The 16,101-nt window shown below is 40.1% G+C and overlaps 1 protein-coding gene across 1 annotated transcript in view; it reads left to right on the top strand.

Annotated features, from left to right (window-relative positions):
- tusc3 (tumor suppressor candidate 3) overlaps positions 1 to 2,721 on the top strand; it is a 61,580-nt gene extending 58,859 nt beyond the window's left edge. Inside the window, exons 9-10 of the mRNA XM_026360549.1 lie at positions 118 to 208; positions 1,534 to 2,721. Of these exons, the coding sequence (XP_026216334.1) occupies positions 118 to 208; positions 1,534 to 1,549 (107 nt within the window). The 3' untranslated portion in view covers positions 1,550 to 2,721. The remainder of the gene's footprint in view (positions 1 to 117; positions 209 to 1,533) is intronic.
- Positions 2,722 to 16,101: the final 13,380 nt, after the last annotated feature.

The raw sequence follows: 16,101 nt of genomic DNA, 5'->3' as shown, positions 1-16,101 counted from the left end.
ATACTGCAGTTATTCATGTACTATTTGTTTTAGCACTACAGTTATACTATGTTTTCACACTCCCCTTCTAACCAGCTGTTTAGCATGATGACATTATGTGCATGTGTCTCTTTGCAGTCATCTGCCTGGTCGGCCTTGGCCTGGTGGTGTTTTTCTTCAGCTTCCTGCTCTCCATTTTCAGGTCTAAGTACCATGGATACCCATACAGGTAACTATAGCAACCACATAGTACCACCTTACAGATATCTTGCAAACATTTCTTCAACATAATGTGCAGGCATACAATGAACCTTAAAAATCACTGAGGTTGAGATGAAATCACTACAAAGTTACTGTAGACATGGAAAGAATCCAGACCTAAACAGATCCCATCCTTAGTCATAGTTTCTTTGATTTGAAAACACTCCCTGCAAAAAGTTAAAAAACATCACAGAGCCAAATTTGTATCTTAAGATACCAATTTTATAGCAAAAACGTCTGCAGAAGTTTTGCAGTGTGACTTTGTTGGCTCATAAAGTGGCTTTGATGTTTTGCTGTTCCCTTATTACAGTTTAGTCACATTTTGGTTACCTTTCCCTAAATATTAGAAATCTCGGATCCATCATAAATGTTTTCTTTACAGTGACAAAGTGATTGTTTTTGGACACGTTAGCACCGCAGCTTAGTGAGCCACAACAGCAGCAATTTAGTCTGACTTTGAGGTAAAGGCCAGCACAACATAACAAAGATTTTATGTGTGACAGAAAACATTCTACAAGTCTGCACAGGCTGGGTTCAATTCATCGCCACGGGGGCAGCTGTAGGATATTACAGCATGTCAGCAAAACACCTCCAGCTGCAGAGACTCACCTTTGGAGCTAGAAAGTATTGAGGATGTTGAGAGCACTTCACCAGTGCAGATAATATGTTTTTATGGGGCCATGAACCCTGTTGTAACCTGTAGCTACAAATAGGATCGAGTAGCAGTGTACCAGCTCAGTGGAGGGCTTGAAGTCCAGTGACTGTAATCCAAGATAAAGCTGCCAATACTTAATATTAGAGCTGTGTATTTGCCAAACACGACCCTATCTAATTTTCCAGTAATTAGGTAATACTTATTTCAAATTATTTGCAAATTATCCATCCTTAAAACATAAAAAGTGTTGTGATGAAATCTACAGTATTTGAGGTGAGACTGCTGGGATAAGTCTCCACTTTTCTTTGTACTTTTAATCAATTTAACTACACAAAATAAAACAAAATAAAAATAAACAAAAGCAACATTCATGTGAAATGAAATGATGAAATGAAATTTGCAGAGCAGTAAAGTAGTTGCCTGTTCTTACTTTTAAACACATACATTATGAAACTTTAGGAAGCACTTGGGCAGTTTGTCAGATTACATCCATCTGACTCACAATTTGGTCAAAATGTGTTGTGCTGTCCAATACAAGCAAAAAACACTAAACGCTTTATTTATATCTACTCCTTCTTCAATCTCTATTCTCTGCTTTGTTGCGCTCTTTCCCTTCTCTGCTCTACCTCATCTCTCAGCTTTCTTATTAAGTGAAAAAAGGCAGAAGAGGAGGTCAGAGGATGGTGAAGAGGCGGTAGGTGAGGAGCAGAGTCGTCGAGAAGATACTTGAAGAGGAGGAGGCAGCTTTACAATTGAGTATTGAGTGTATGCGGGGTTTGTTTTTGTTTTTTTTTCTGTGTGTGTGTTGTTTTTATCGACTGCTGCCATCAACTCTGCAAGCTGAATCGAAGATAAATGATTTCTTCTCACACTGGAAAATAAATGTGTTTGCATGTATCTTTGTCATTCCTTTATGGTTCCTTTCAGTGGTTGAATATTCTGTGTGGGTAGATACACTGACCTATGACTGGTGAATGTTTTGTATTGGGTGTTATTTATGAAAACTGGGTTACAGGTGAATGGAGAGTAAGAGACAACTGAGGTCATGGATAATGAATTGACCTTTGAAACGAAACAATAGGTTAGATAGATGGTTAAACTGCTAAAGGTTAAACACAGACACAAGGCACCAACAGTTGTAATTAGCTAGTAGAGAAGCTTACTCACAGGGCACAATCTCATTCAATTTAATATTCCCAAGTGCTTGACAAATGTTTTTCTGGTATGATGGTACATCATGCAGCTTGTGTAGAACCACTGATAAAGATTCCGATGCCCAATTTCTGCATCATCTCATAGGGTTGGAGCTCGATCTTTAGGTTCAGCACATCAGACCATTTTGAATTAATACTGTAAAGCTAAAATACAGTTTTAAAACATGTAACTGTGTGGTCACAATACTGTATATTTTCATGAATTATGGCATACTGAATTATATTCTCTTCCTGTTTCTCAGAATGCTCATACTGTATCATACTTTGTCTGTCAAACACCAAATGCCAAAGTCTTGCAAGCGAACATACATGTAGTGTATACTGTAATTTCAACTGACAACTAAAGTGTAGCTAATGTTAAGGCGCTAAAACCTCTTGGATAAGGTAAGTGTAAACGTCAAAGATTAGAAGTACGCCTATAACTATTATGAGACAGAACACAAATCCAGAAAATTTGTTAAACAAAATGCTTTTTCAATTCAGCCTCAACAATCTTAGTGAGTGGGCTGGAGCATTGAAACCATTTATGTAACCTGCTGTGCGTGGGCAGACAGAGGAATGCTGCTGCACATAGACCAGTTTGGACAAATGTAATAAAAATATTCCCTCTCAGATTCCCATTCTTGTCTATTTCTGTTAGAGGAGTGAGCTGTTGTCTCTGTGCATGTGTGCAAGCTGCATATGTGGATGATTATAGCAACAACAACCTCTTTATGCTTAATCGCCATAGACTATAATAATGATAGTCAAGCTATTTTCATCTTTTGCAGTGAGAAGCTTGTGTTGCTTGAAACAGACAGTCAGCACTGAGAGCTGAATTGTTGAGAAGTGTCAGCAAAAAGTTGACAGATTTCACCTTCAGGGTTGTGTAAATATTGCCAAATGGACCAAAATCAATTGGATATTAGACAGAGGGCAGATGTAGAACACGGACATGGCAGATAGAATAGCCTCTGCACAACTTAAGGACTCACAGGGCAGCATACTAAAATTAGAATCAAAGGGTGTATAAATTAAGCGTGTTAATTAAAGGTAGGAATTTGACTGTTTTCCACTACTGATGTGCAAATTCTGCCCTGCATAAAAATATGTTCACCATGAGAAACTCTTTTCTGAATTCTAAACCTAAAAATATTAGCCCCCTTCATCAAGTCTAACAATACTCTTAACCTTTCCTTTTGGAAATGACCAAAACAAAAAGTCTTTTGTTATTACTTCCATATTATTACTTATTACTTCCAGAAGTTATTAGCCCACATATATATTTATTTATATAATGTAAACCACATTGGAGCTATCATTCAGCATTGAGCTTTACTGAGAGGGGCTACTCTTGAATTCTTGGTAAGAAGTAATGCCATCATGCCAAAAAGTAAAGAAATCAGACTGGAACTGAGATGGAAGATATTGGATGTTCATCCTAAGGGGGAAAGGTAGACTGTCATTTCCAAGTGTTTCACAGTGTCTTGAACAGCTGTATGCTGAGTCATTGCAAAGTACAAGGAGAAAAATTCTGAAACAAACCTTGGAGTGGTCAAAAGTGCAAGATTTCAAGAACTTTGGAGAGGAAAATAGATGATCTGCAGGTAACCCCAGATATCAGATGATATTGCTCCTGTTGGTCTTTTCTAGACTCGATGTTTCGAGGGAGACAGTCTTCATCACGTTGGGCTTCTAGATTATACATCTATCCATCTGTTGTCCTAACTGCTTGGACTCTTTAGGGTCACAGGAGTGCTGGATCTTATCCCACTTGTCTCAGAGGCAGGGTAGACCCTGGGCAGATCGCCTGTCCATCACAGGACCGACATGCAGAGACAGACAAACATACACACTCACATTCACACCTATGAGCAATTTCGAGTGATCAATTAACTTAACATGAATTTTGAGAGGTAGCTGGAGCGACCAGAAAGACAGTTTCAAGTTCACTGTCCAAGGAAAACGGTCCTTTGGACAAATTTGGGATGTTTAGGCACATGGACGCTGCTTTTGGTTGGCAAAAGAAGGAAGGGGCCTTTATCTCTCCCACAATTAATAATGGTGGTGGGAGCATAATGCTGTGGGACTGTTTTGCTGCTTCAGACACAGAGAACCTTGTTCACGTGATCATTAAGTAGGAATATGTTGTCGGTAAGACCATGACATAAAGCATACAATATATCCAAGTGGGTCCAAAGCTTTTGAAGGACACCAAAATTAAGGTCCTAGTATATCAATCTTTTTAACAATCTGTTGAAACTACACACTCATTGTTAGAGGGCTAATATTTTTTTATGCCTTCTACAACTGTACTGTTGTACAAATATTGCACAAATGTGAAAATATAATTAAGCCATATTAATGTCACTGTAACACAGTAAAGAAAAATTCAGTTTTTTTCCCCCTTTTGTTTGTGTCACAAAAGATACCTCACGTAAAGTAGCATCAAAAACAAATCTAATAATAAAAGATATTTTTGGGTGGCAGAGGAAACTGAATCACTGAATTAGACTTAATATTGTGGTTAAATCATGGCCATACAGCCACATCGGCTTACTAGTAGTGAGCAATAGCTCATGAACGAATCACTTTGTTGTTGATGAATTTAAAACTGATTCATGTCCCCTTCCGCCCAGTTCAAGCTGGGATTTGTCACTGTGAGTAGAAGACATTCATAAATTTGATAAAAAATGTGTTACCTGTTCGCCGGTATGAGAAGCTTTTCTGAAGAACAAAAGAACACATTCATTCGAGAACGAACCTTTCAAAAATGCATTAGCACCGTGTGACTAGTTGTTATTGTTCTTTTGTACTCACTAATGTTTATTTCCATTCCTTCCATCTGAAGGAAAAAAGCTAAGAAACGCAGTTGGCATTTGGATGGTGACAGCAGGTTTGACATTTGTGGGGGCCAGTGGACATATTTTACAGATAACAGTTCAGAGACAGCTGTAACTTTTTTCAGGAGCCTCTCTCTCATTCTGATATCCTGTTTAATGGATGCTTGTTTACAGCATGAATTACTCACAGCCAACACACTCTTCCTGCTCTAATCCTCTAGTAAGAACAAGGGGCGACTGCTGATTGCTCCACAACGTTGACTGTCTCTCTTTTTTGAACATATGCTGTCATTACCTTTAAGCGGGGGCCCTTACTGACGCTCCTTTGCACTTTCACAGTCTCACCTCTGCCTCACCTGTCATTTTAATCAGAGCACTTTGTGACCGGGACAAATGCTACAAACCTTTGTTTGCTCTGGTGCTGCTATTTTGAACTCCTCTGTGTTGAGATTGTTAAAACTGGCTACTCCTTTAACACAATTAACACAATTAATTCTGACAAGTAACAATTAGTTTTAAATTCAGCAACTGACTGCGTTGTTTCTCAGCAGTCAGGCTGCAGCCAGGTGTCTGGATGAATCCTTCTCCGCTGCTACACTCATATCGGACCTGTGAGTTGACACCCTGCTGCGGTGTGACACACTTTGAAGAAACTCCTCTTCTGCCTGTCATGATGCTACCTCACTGTGGACCAAGTTTCTCCTCTCATTTCTAGTCCACAAACACTTTCTCCAGGCATTCACACTGCAGCTACACTAATTATCACTGGAGCGCTGCTTCAGCTGTTGCTGTTTTGTTGCATCAGTGTCTGTGCTTGTGTATGTGTGTGTGCATTTGTGGTTCTGGATTTAAGTGTAAGTGTGTGTGTGTGTGTGTTTGTGTGTTGTTGTTTTGTTTTTTTAAGTGGTTACGTAAGTTGAAGTGTGTAATTGTAAAGGAAGGCGTTGTATTAGATTGAGGAGAACGGGACCATATGGGTACATCTCTCTGTGTCTTAATGTTTCAGCAAAGTTTCCCTTGTTTGAGGGAATTTCTGTATCAGAAATAACTGTATGACTATTTTATAATTAGTTTTATAATAATAATCATGTTTATACACCATAAAAAAAAGGAATTTCAAGACAATAATGTAGCTTTGTTTCTTTGAAATTAGCCTGCTTTTTAAAAATTAAGATGATACTGTCTTTCAGGGGCTTTGATTCTAGTTTTAAGAATTGTAGCTAAGCAAAATAAGCTTTTTTAGCAAATAATACAAGATCATTTCAATCATGATTAAGAATATTTGGTTTATTTAAGTAAGGCTGTGTTTGCAGTGGTACCAGAATTAGTCTACTGGAAGTCCTCATTTATCTAGAATAAATGAACAACTGTACCTGTTTCGAGCATGTGAAGCTTTGCATTGACTCATGTAAGCATTGCCATGCATCATATTTGACTTCAATCTCAGATGTGTATGAAAACTCATTTATTTTCATTTGACTCAATCTCTGCAACATCTTCGAGGGCCGGCAAACACCCTCTACAACTTCCTATGGTAATCACCCACCTGATGAGAAAAGATACTTCAGGAAGCTTATTGCAGGGAGGATAATTCAGCAAAATATTGCTTGGATTCCAGACCCACCCCTATGCCTGCCGCAGACGCTGCCATCGCCATTCTTCCTAGATCCTGCGTGTGGATAAGCCTCGAACTGGCCTGAAACATAATCACTGAGATTCACAGCAATCACAGCAGCATTATCAGGGGGCGAAAGAGAGAAGGAGAGAGAACGGATGCAGAGTCTGTTAAAGGAACAAAGAAAAAAGCATAAATGAAACGATAAGTTTACAGATAAGAGCGGATGATGCTGCGGCACGACAGCTTCTGTGGTACAAAATTCAGAATCAACCACAGCTTCTATTTGCAGAGGGTCTCGTTTTTCTACTCTTTTCTGATGTTTTGTAACCTGTTAAAACTTTCTGAACCACCAAAATGGCAACTGGTGAAATTCAGAACAAATCTGCAAACAAAACAGTTTGGTTGGATTTAGGCACAAAGACGTCTGATGTAAGTTTAGACACCAAATAAACATGGTTAAGCGTAGTAGAGATGAACGTTTGCCTTAGAAATTACATGACAATGTCATGTGACTGTTAATAATAAGACTAATAGGAAGTTGTTTAATACTGAACTCAAACTTCAACTTAATACTCTTGACCATGACATTCACTGTGTCTCCATCAAGAAACTCAACTTTAGATGGAATGAAGATCTGTTTCCAGAGAAGAGGAGAGAGAAGAGCCCCCAGTTTGAAGAACCACAGCAGAAGAGTGAATTAGCAGCACAGTAGATCAGCTTTATCTTAGTCGATCCCGGTCTATTAGAGCATAGATCGTGCACGAGGCGCCTTCTCTCCCTCTCTCAGTCATTCTTCAGCAAACAACAGGCTGAACCTGTCAAGATGCAGCAGTCAGCTTCCTCCACAAGTCTGAAGGTTTCCTGAGATCTGACGAGTTGTTGTCAATAGAGACCTTCCATCCTTTAACACGACAACACAGTCTCCATGACAACCAGTGCCCCCAGACCTATACGAAGTGCACTTATATCATAGTAACAAAGTATGGGAGGAAGTGTTTCTGTATTTCTTTAAGTGATGTATGTGTGGGAGAAAGTTAGAGGAAAACAAGGTACTTACACAAGCTGCCCGACCAAAACATCATTTGCATTTTCTTCTCATGTCCGCTAAATATAACTTTTACAGCTTTTAATTATGTTGTGTTTAAACAGGATTCCTCTACATGTTTTTTCTCTTTCCTTTTTTAACATAGCTAATTTTCTTTGCTGTCTCAGACTTGAGAGAGTTAGTCAAGATCTTTTTTTTTTTCTCGGGCAGTAAAGCTATAATTGTACTTTGTATCGTGCACGCATACAAATCGGCGCACACGTGCACCCACGCACTTATATTAACATGCACAATGTACCATGCAGATTGTAATTACATGCTGTTACAGTAACAGCCTTAGGACCTATCAGCCCGCTGTTTGTTCCAATACCTCAAGTGCTGTGGCGCTCGCACGAATGCGGACTCGTGCACACAAACATAAACACACACGCAGTCAGTGATGTCTAACTGGTGCAGCAGAAGTTAGGTTTCAAACTGTTGGCTCTTGACGGACCTGGCTCATTTTCTGTGAAGGGTGCTTGTCGTACAGCATCATGTAATACACAGTAATCATCACTCTTTACTCCTTTTCCAGCCCCACTCACTCTCTCTCCTGTGCCCACTATACATCACTCTTTCTCAGTCTCTTTTCCTTTCTCCTTTCCCTCCCTCTGAGGGCACAGAAGGAGGCAGCATTCACAACTCGTCAGATCGCCATCGGATCCCAATTAACAGTATAATTGGGGCTAATTAATAAATTGATTAAAGCGCCGAGGCCGGGACCAGACTCCACCCTTGGTTTCTCAGAGGGCCGACGGTGGTGAAGTCTCGCCTCCCACCCCAAACACAAACAATCGCGCCTCCCTCTACGACTTCAAAGGGAGGAATTAGATAAGTCGGTGGCCGTCCTGTGAGGCAGGCAGCCAGCTAATTTTCTTCCACAAACAAACTGTCAAACACACGTTTCATACGACGACCAAAGGGGCCTCGGAGATCATCACTGTTGCGACTTTAAGGAGGAGTGCTTTATTAGCTGTGCTGTGGATGGGTGTTGAGAAAAGAGCCCATCAAAGGGGTAGCCTTCAAAGAGGGTTTTAATTATTACATGGAGGCCCTGAGTCTCGGCTGTCACCTCCGTCTCCATGTATATACATTTCCCCATCTTTTCCTCGGCAGCGACCTGCCAGATGTACCGCAGATAACATCAGGTGAAAAAGTAATAACCCTCAAAAATAGTTTTTAATTATATCAGCACTTTGTATCTCTTGTCACCCACCGCCACCTACTTCTTCCACACCTGTCAGATTCACTAAAAAGATGGAAAAAGTGCGGAGATACTCACACTCACACGTTTCAGTTGCCCTGTATCCAGCGTTATGCACCATCACCAGTTCAGCTGATTTCTGAGGTATTAACTATTTTAATTAAACTTTACTTTGTGTGTGTGGCATTGCCAAGTTGTGGATTCTTTGTTTTTGCTGCATTTCCTGCGACTTTGGTGTCAAGTAACATTAAGAATAATGTGCTGCTGTCGACTACAGTCTTTCCACCAAGTTTTACTCTCACCCTGGACAAAATTTCTTTGTCACCTGCCAGAGTACAGTTCCTTCCCACAAGTCATTAGGCTCATAAATATCTGAACCCAAACTGTACAAGTGTTACATTGCGGCTACTTCAACCGTACACGTTTGACATACTGATGTGTACAAATACAAGGAACTGTGTTAGCAAACTTGGCTCATGATGCAAATTCTGGCCTATTCAATCCGATTTGATTTTAAAGGTTAGGAACTTTACCTTCACCTGCGAGGTGTAAAGCACAGTGCGTGATCGCTGACAAAGCAAAATAACAACAAACATTCATTTGAAGTTAGCTTCAACTAACTTCAAATGAATGAACATGCAAAAAACCTTTCATGACGTCACCGTTTCCAGTCTTTAAACAGAGACTTTAACAGTATAAAACTGTTAGATATAAAACATTAGATACTGCAGTTGAAGTTTGATTTACATCACATTTCTTTATGGCACAAAGCATGTACAAGGAGCTCTGCTTGTAGTACCACTACAGCATGTTTTGACTGAAAGCACTGTGAACACACTTTTAGCATCTTCTCTGTGTGTCTTCAGTAACTATTTATAAAGAATACCAACGTTTCCCTTCCGCCTCTGTTTTGTGTTCTCGCAGCTCTTCTCCTTGTCTATTCCACTTTTAGAAAACATGCCTGAACTCTCGAAGACCCTGTCCTCCCTCCTTCCCAGCTCAATCCTCTGGTTTCCCTGGAGATGCTTCCTTGACAACCCCCCCAAGGCCTTGGTAACTGAGACAGCTGCGGTTGCAGAGACAGTGAGGGGACAGTTGCTGCGCACCTACAGACGGATGCTGAGCAAACACAGTTACTGTGCCGAGGAAGCCGCACGCCCACACACACAAAGAGTACGGTGACACTTGTTGGTGCAGTGACCAGCACTTCAGGTTGCCCTGTGTCAGCAAGTCCTGGGGCCAAAAACATGGGGCCTAATCAGCATATTTGTAATTTGCTCATCACCTTTGTCATTTGTTCTTGACACCAGTGAGTAGAAACTGTCTGTGCTGCCTTTAACATGCAGGCCGTAACTGTGTGTAGGAATTAGGACACAGACACACATGGAAAAACACAAACTAATGCAAAGCTGCTAAGAGATAAAAAAAACATTCAGAAGACACATGGTGACATAGGTTTGAGAAACACACACCCACCTGCAGAGACACACCAGCAAGAGATTAGAGCACATTTTGCAAGCAACTGGTGTGTATATAGGAGTATTGTGAGTAAAACATAATCTGCAGCTCAGATTGTGTTTTTATTCATTTTTTCAAGCTTGTTGAATCCACAGAGAATTTTAATTTACTCATGCCTTCATGATGCATGTAAATAATAGTATATACATGAGTTACCAAGAAGAAACTAAATGTACGTATAGTTTAAATTGCAGGAGACAGATTGTACTCACGTAAGTCTCTAAATGTGAGCAATTATTCAATCCTCACCTGCAGCTGAGGGAGGGATTAATTAAATGTTAGAATAAAGGAGGTCTACAGGGTGTGGACCAAAGCAGGTGAGGGACAAAGAGCAGACTGAAGGTAGCAAGCAGTCAAGCAGTTGATGTGACAGGTGACAGGCAGCAGCAGTGAAACCTGTGAAGAAACGGCATGACACTTCAGCCGCTCTCATTACCACAGTTTATGTGCAGAGTGGTGTGGAAGGCAGCTGTGTGTGTGTGTGTGTGTGTGTGTGTGTGTGAGAGGGGTGGAGCAGGTAGCAATAGCAGCAAAACAGACAAAAGGAATAACAACCGTAGGGACTGAGTGTGTATATGTGTGTGAGGCAGGTGTAATCGGAGTGTAGCCAGGTGCGTGTGTGTGTGTGTGTGTGTGTGTAAACCAGGGCTTAGGGCAGAGGAAGCAAGGGAGATGAGACAGGGAGAAAAATGCAGAATAACTAAAACACAGACTGTGCATGTGTGTGTGTGTGTGTGTGTGTGTGTGCTGTGTGCTGTGTGTGCTGGTTTAAAGCTGACTGCTGCACGAGCTGCTATTCTGCAACAATGTCACCATGACGGCTGTTACACAATTAAATGACTATTTTTCTAAATAAAAACTGAACTTGGAAAAACCCACCGTGCTGCAGTGGAGAAAATCTTGTAGCAATCTGTACGTGTCTGACTCATGGTAACTTTTTCTTGAGCGGATAACCCACAGTGTGCTCGTGGGAGAAATGATTATATTACACATTTTAAGCTACACTGTAAACATGGGACTCTCTAGGCTGCCAACTCTCTATGTTACTTTGAAAGACAGAAGCTATGAATGCTGCAAACTGTCAAGAAACAAGTAGACGAAAAAGAACGAGACATGAAAACAAGAGGGAAACAACGAGGAACTCCCACTTCAGTCCAACTGAGCATTGATGCAGTGTGACGTGCCCATTCAGCCACACACAAGTTACAAACAGAGGGCCAGAGCATCACAGTGAAACATAACTAGACATATAAACTAAATAAAAACAGTCAGAAAGACCACACGTGAGAACCCAGAAGCTCCTCAAATCTCATTCCCACGTTCATACTGTACTGTTCACTTGCATTTCTCCATGCAGACTCATTACAGACTGAATAGCGCCTCATCTTCTGGCTTTATATTGCTCTCATTAGTTCAAATATCAGCTCAGTGAACAGAATGGTAATGGAGGATCGAGCAAGGAGGTGAATGTCAGATGAGGGAGAAGTAAGACCGACGAGAAAAAGTAAAGAGTCGAAGGAGCTCAAGAGGGAAAAGTAAGGTGGAGAAAATGACCAGAGCTGGCGATTTAGCAACAGGCCGCCAGCCGTATTCATGTGAAACAGCAGCTACGTTTAAGTAAATAGAATTGCAATTGGGTGTATTTAAACATCTGTAAATGTACACACACATCTGTATTTGGACGTTAGCATGCTCTCACGAATGACAGCCAAAAGTGACCAGTTACTTTGCTATGGAGCCTGGAGAAAACTGTTTAGTTTAGATTTTATCCAGATATAGATAGAAACTCACTGTTGTCTACCCTCAGCATTCATATATATATATATATATGTATATATGAATGCTGAGTATCTCTTGTGAATAAAGTAAATAAGTGATGACAACATCATTTAAAAGCCAAAGCTCCCAGATCTACATACCATTAGAATTTCTTTTCATGTTAATGTGATTTTTCAGAAAGAATCTATCTTGTTGAATACGGTGTATTCTCAACACCTAATAACTGACTTCATGCACCGGTGAACATTCTCATAATCACCCACTGGCAGCAAATGGCCTTGTTTTAAATGTGTTTACTAAAACCTGCCACTTGATGTTAGCGACAGGGAGACACTGAGTAATGTAAGGAAAGATTTATTTATATAGCACCTTTCAAAACAAATCTTACAGAGTGCTTCGCAAGTAAAAGGCATTAAACAATACATAGCATCAACCACAATGAACCACACAGACGTTGCTGTGCTGCAGCATGTTGACCCATTTAATGACGAGCTGCAGCTCAGACTACAAAGTATAAATTATTCATTCATTAAAATGGGCATAATAAACTTAATTCCACATAGTTTACTACTTAGTTTACTTTATCCAATATAACCTAAAATGGAAGACCGGGTACGGATTTCCATTTCGCTTCACATCAGATGGTTCAGCATTTAGAAAACACAACTTGTGAAAGCAAAGGTCAGCATGCAAACGCACATTAACACAAGCTTTGAGCCCTCTGACCGTGTGCAACATGGACACACAACTTCACAAAAATATAACAACATAACTCAAAAAGCATATGACCCCTTTGACAGCAAACAGCATGACTGCACAAGCCTCTAAACAGTTATGGAAAATGTTTTACTGTTTTGTCAGAGGTCCTGAAGTATGATACAGTGTGTTTTGAGAACTCTCAGGACTTATAAACACTTATATAATAAAGACCTCTGTTTTATCTTCATTGAGTTTTAAAATTTGAGACATGCAGCAACTGATTAATGATCTTGAATATCCACCTTAATTAACATTAAATTTCTTCAGTGTTGGCATTCATAATAACAGTTGATTTACATAAAGCTGGAAAGATTTACAAAGGGATGTTAAAGACTTTAGAAACAAACAAACAATATACAAATGAAGACATTTTGGGACTGTGGCCACTCAACCCAGAAGTGGGCGGCCAGTTAAAATGACCCCAAGAGCACAAGAAACACTCATTAATGAGGTTAAGAAACAACCCAGAGAGACAGCCAGAGATTTGAAGGCATCATTGGAACTGGCTAACATCTGTGTTCATGTGTCTACAGTAGGTAAAACATTGAACAAGCAGGGTGTCTACTGCAAAGAAGCCACTGCTTATTAAAAAGAACATTGCTGCTTGCCTGAAGTAAGGTGGAGGAAACATTATGATTTGGGCCTGCTTTGCTGCATCAGAGCCTCGCCAGCTTGCAGTGATTGAGAGAAAGATAAATGTAAGTGATAAGTGTCTCAGAAATTCTTCAGGATAATGTAAGAATGTCTGTACGTCAGCTGAAACTGTAGATGTTGGGTGATGCAGCAGGACAATGACCCAAACAATGAAAAACAAAATCCACCTTTTGGATTAGCCAAGTCAGAGCCCAGACCTCAACCTAATAGAGATGCTATGGAACGACTTAAAGAGAACAACACACAAGACATCCAAAGAATATGACAGAGCTAAAGCAGTTCTGCAGGAAAAATGGGCTAAAATTCCTCCTAAACAATGTGCAGGTCTGATCCACAGCTACAGGAAGCACCTGGTTGAGGTTATTGCTGCCAAGGAGGGGTCAACCAGTTATTAATTTCAAGGGTTCACATACTTTTTCCACTAGCACTCCAGTTTTTTATAGTTGTTCTCAATAGAGACATGAAATTGTTTGTGTTATTATTTTAGGCACATTATATTTGTTAATCTACTTGACTTAGATGAAGATCAGATCACATTTTATGACAGATTAATGCAGAAAAACGTGAAACTTCGCATACTTTTTCTTGCACTTGGTGCTGTACATCTACGGCAAAATCACTACAAATTTTGAGCCACATCAGTTTTTAGAAGCTGCTGAACAATGGCCATTTTAAAATAGTCTGAAGAAGTTGGCTGAAATGTAATGACAGGAAGTGGTGGATGACTGCAGATGAGACACTGACACCAACAAGATGTCCTGAGTGGTAGGTCAGAGCTGTTCCAAAATGAATCATCTTAACATTGAGCGTAACATTTTAAGAGGTTAAAAGATCTTTTATGTGACAGTAATGAATATGTCATCTGGACATTTTCCGCTTCCATTCAGTCCTCTAACATTGTCTTTCTAAACCAGTTTAGACCAGATAGTTTCATTTAACCAGGGAGAGGGATTTCTATCAGTCCTCTGTCTAATGACACAAAGTGTAAGTCATTAAAAGAATCTACCAAGTACAATAAATGATTAGAACATTTTAAAAAATCACCTTAACAAACTAGTGTTAAATTAGTCATTAACAAAAAATCCATTTCGTTAGAGATCATGAAACTATTCAGTATAAAAGTCGATTTTGTCACAGATGTTTTGTTAATTAGTGTAATTTTAGCTGAACGTTGCATGTTCATTTCAGACAGGATTGGTGGAATACGCTGGAGGACAATGAAATTAATTCCTGCAACAACACCTGAGCGGTGACGGGCCTGTGAAACGCAGATAACTGGGACTGGTGTTTGAGAGAGAACCATTACCCAACCCAGGCTCTGTAGGTGAGTGGGTGGAGTTAATCCAGAGGTCAGGAGGGCTCGCTGAGACATCGTTCTCAGGTGGACACTGATGAGACATGTGCCTGTGGAGGAAAGAGGTTGTGACCCCAGATTTCCTCAAAGCATTTGATTGAACACTATCCCTCGTGAAGCGGTTTCTGTGCTCCAAAGAGCTGCATTGTCTTGTCTTCTCTCTCTCTCTGTGTTTAGTCAGTGGCTTCTGATGAATTGAAAAATAAGAATCAGATCAATGTGTGTGTAGATACAGTGTCTAAACAGCAGCATACACACAGTAGTAATGTAAAAATGTTTTCCTTTGATTATTTCCAGTGTTTTCCACAAACCGCTTCTGGCACAGCGTCTCATTAACGTTTAATATATTTTCACTTTCAGTGCATATGTGGCCTCAAATAGAATCACTGAGGCTGTGGTAAATTCCTTTGAACTGCTCTTTGGAAGCCTAAAGCAGGCAACACTGTGTGGCATGCGAATGAGTAATAGGATTTACTGGTATAATCAGGTTTAGCAGGTATTCTCCCTGGTGCAGCCAGGATAACACTGTTAATTTGGGATTGAGATTAGGGTTTGTTTGTTTTTTTTGTTTTTTTACAGACATCTTCACTAACTCTGCCTGGAACGAAGTTACACCTGACACTCATCTGGAGGCCTCGTTGTTAAAGAATTACTGACCTCAAGAAAATAAGTTGGATATCCTGTGGGATGAGGTAAACGTTGTATCTGTCACTCAGTGCATTTTACAGGATCCTTTTTATTTTGATAAGACAAAGTAGACGACTTGTTCCACCCTTGGGCGTGTTTGTAACAAGCTAATGATGTTGTCTGTGTAAATGTGCGTAGATAAGAAGTAATACATAAACTCTGATAGTGACATTGTCATTTTGCTGTACTAAATACCTTGTTATCTGAGTTGTGGTGGCACTGGCACAGAAATCTGTTTGTGGACTGTGGGGCTGACAAATCTCAAATTGTTGATATATTTTTTTAATCAAACAAAGCTATTATAAGTGAAGTCTGTAAATGAGGAATATAAGTAACTGACGCGAAGCCAGAACTGGAAGCAGGACTTGTAATCCTCTTAATGAAAACCAGAAAGAAGCCTACAGAGGAGTTTTTGTGGCTTTTACATGATTGTCATTATTTGAAGTGTGGGTGGGTTTAGTGCTCGTAGCCCACCACGAAAATAATGGACAGCTGAGAATCCCTGCTCGCATT

This window comes from Anabas testudineus, chromosome 1 (assembly GCF_900324465.2).
Source record: "Anabas testudineus chromosome 1, fAnaTes1.2, whole genome shotgun sequence".
NCBI lineage: Eukaryota > Metazoa > Chordata > Actinopteri > Anabantiformes > Anabantidae > Anabas > Anabas testudineus.
This window is presented reverse-complemented; position numbering and strand designations above follow the sequence as displayed.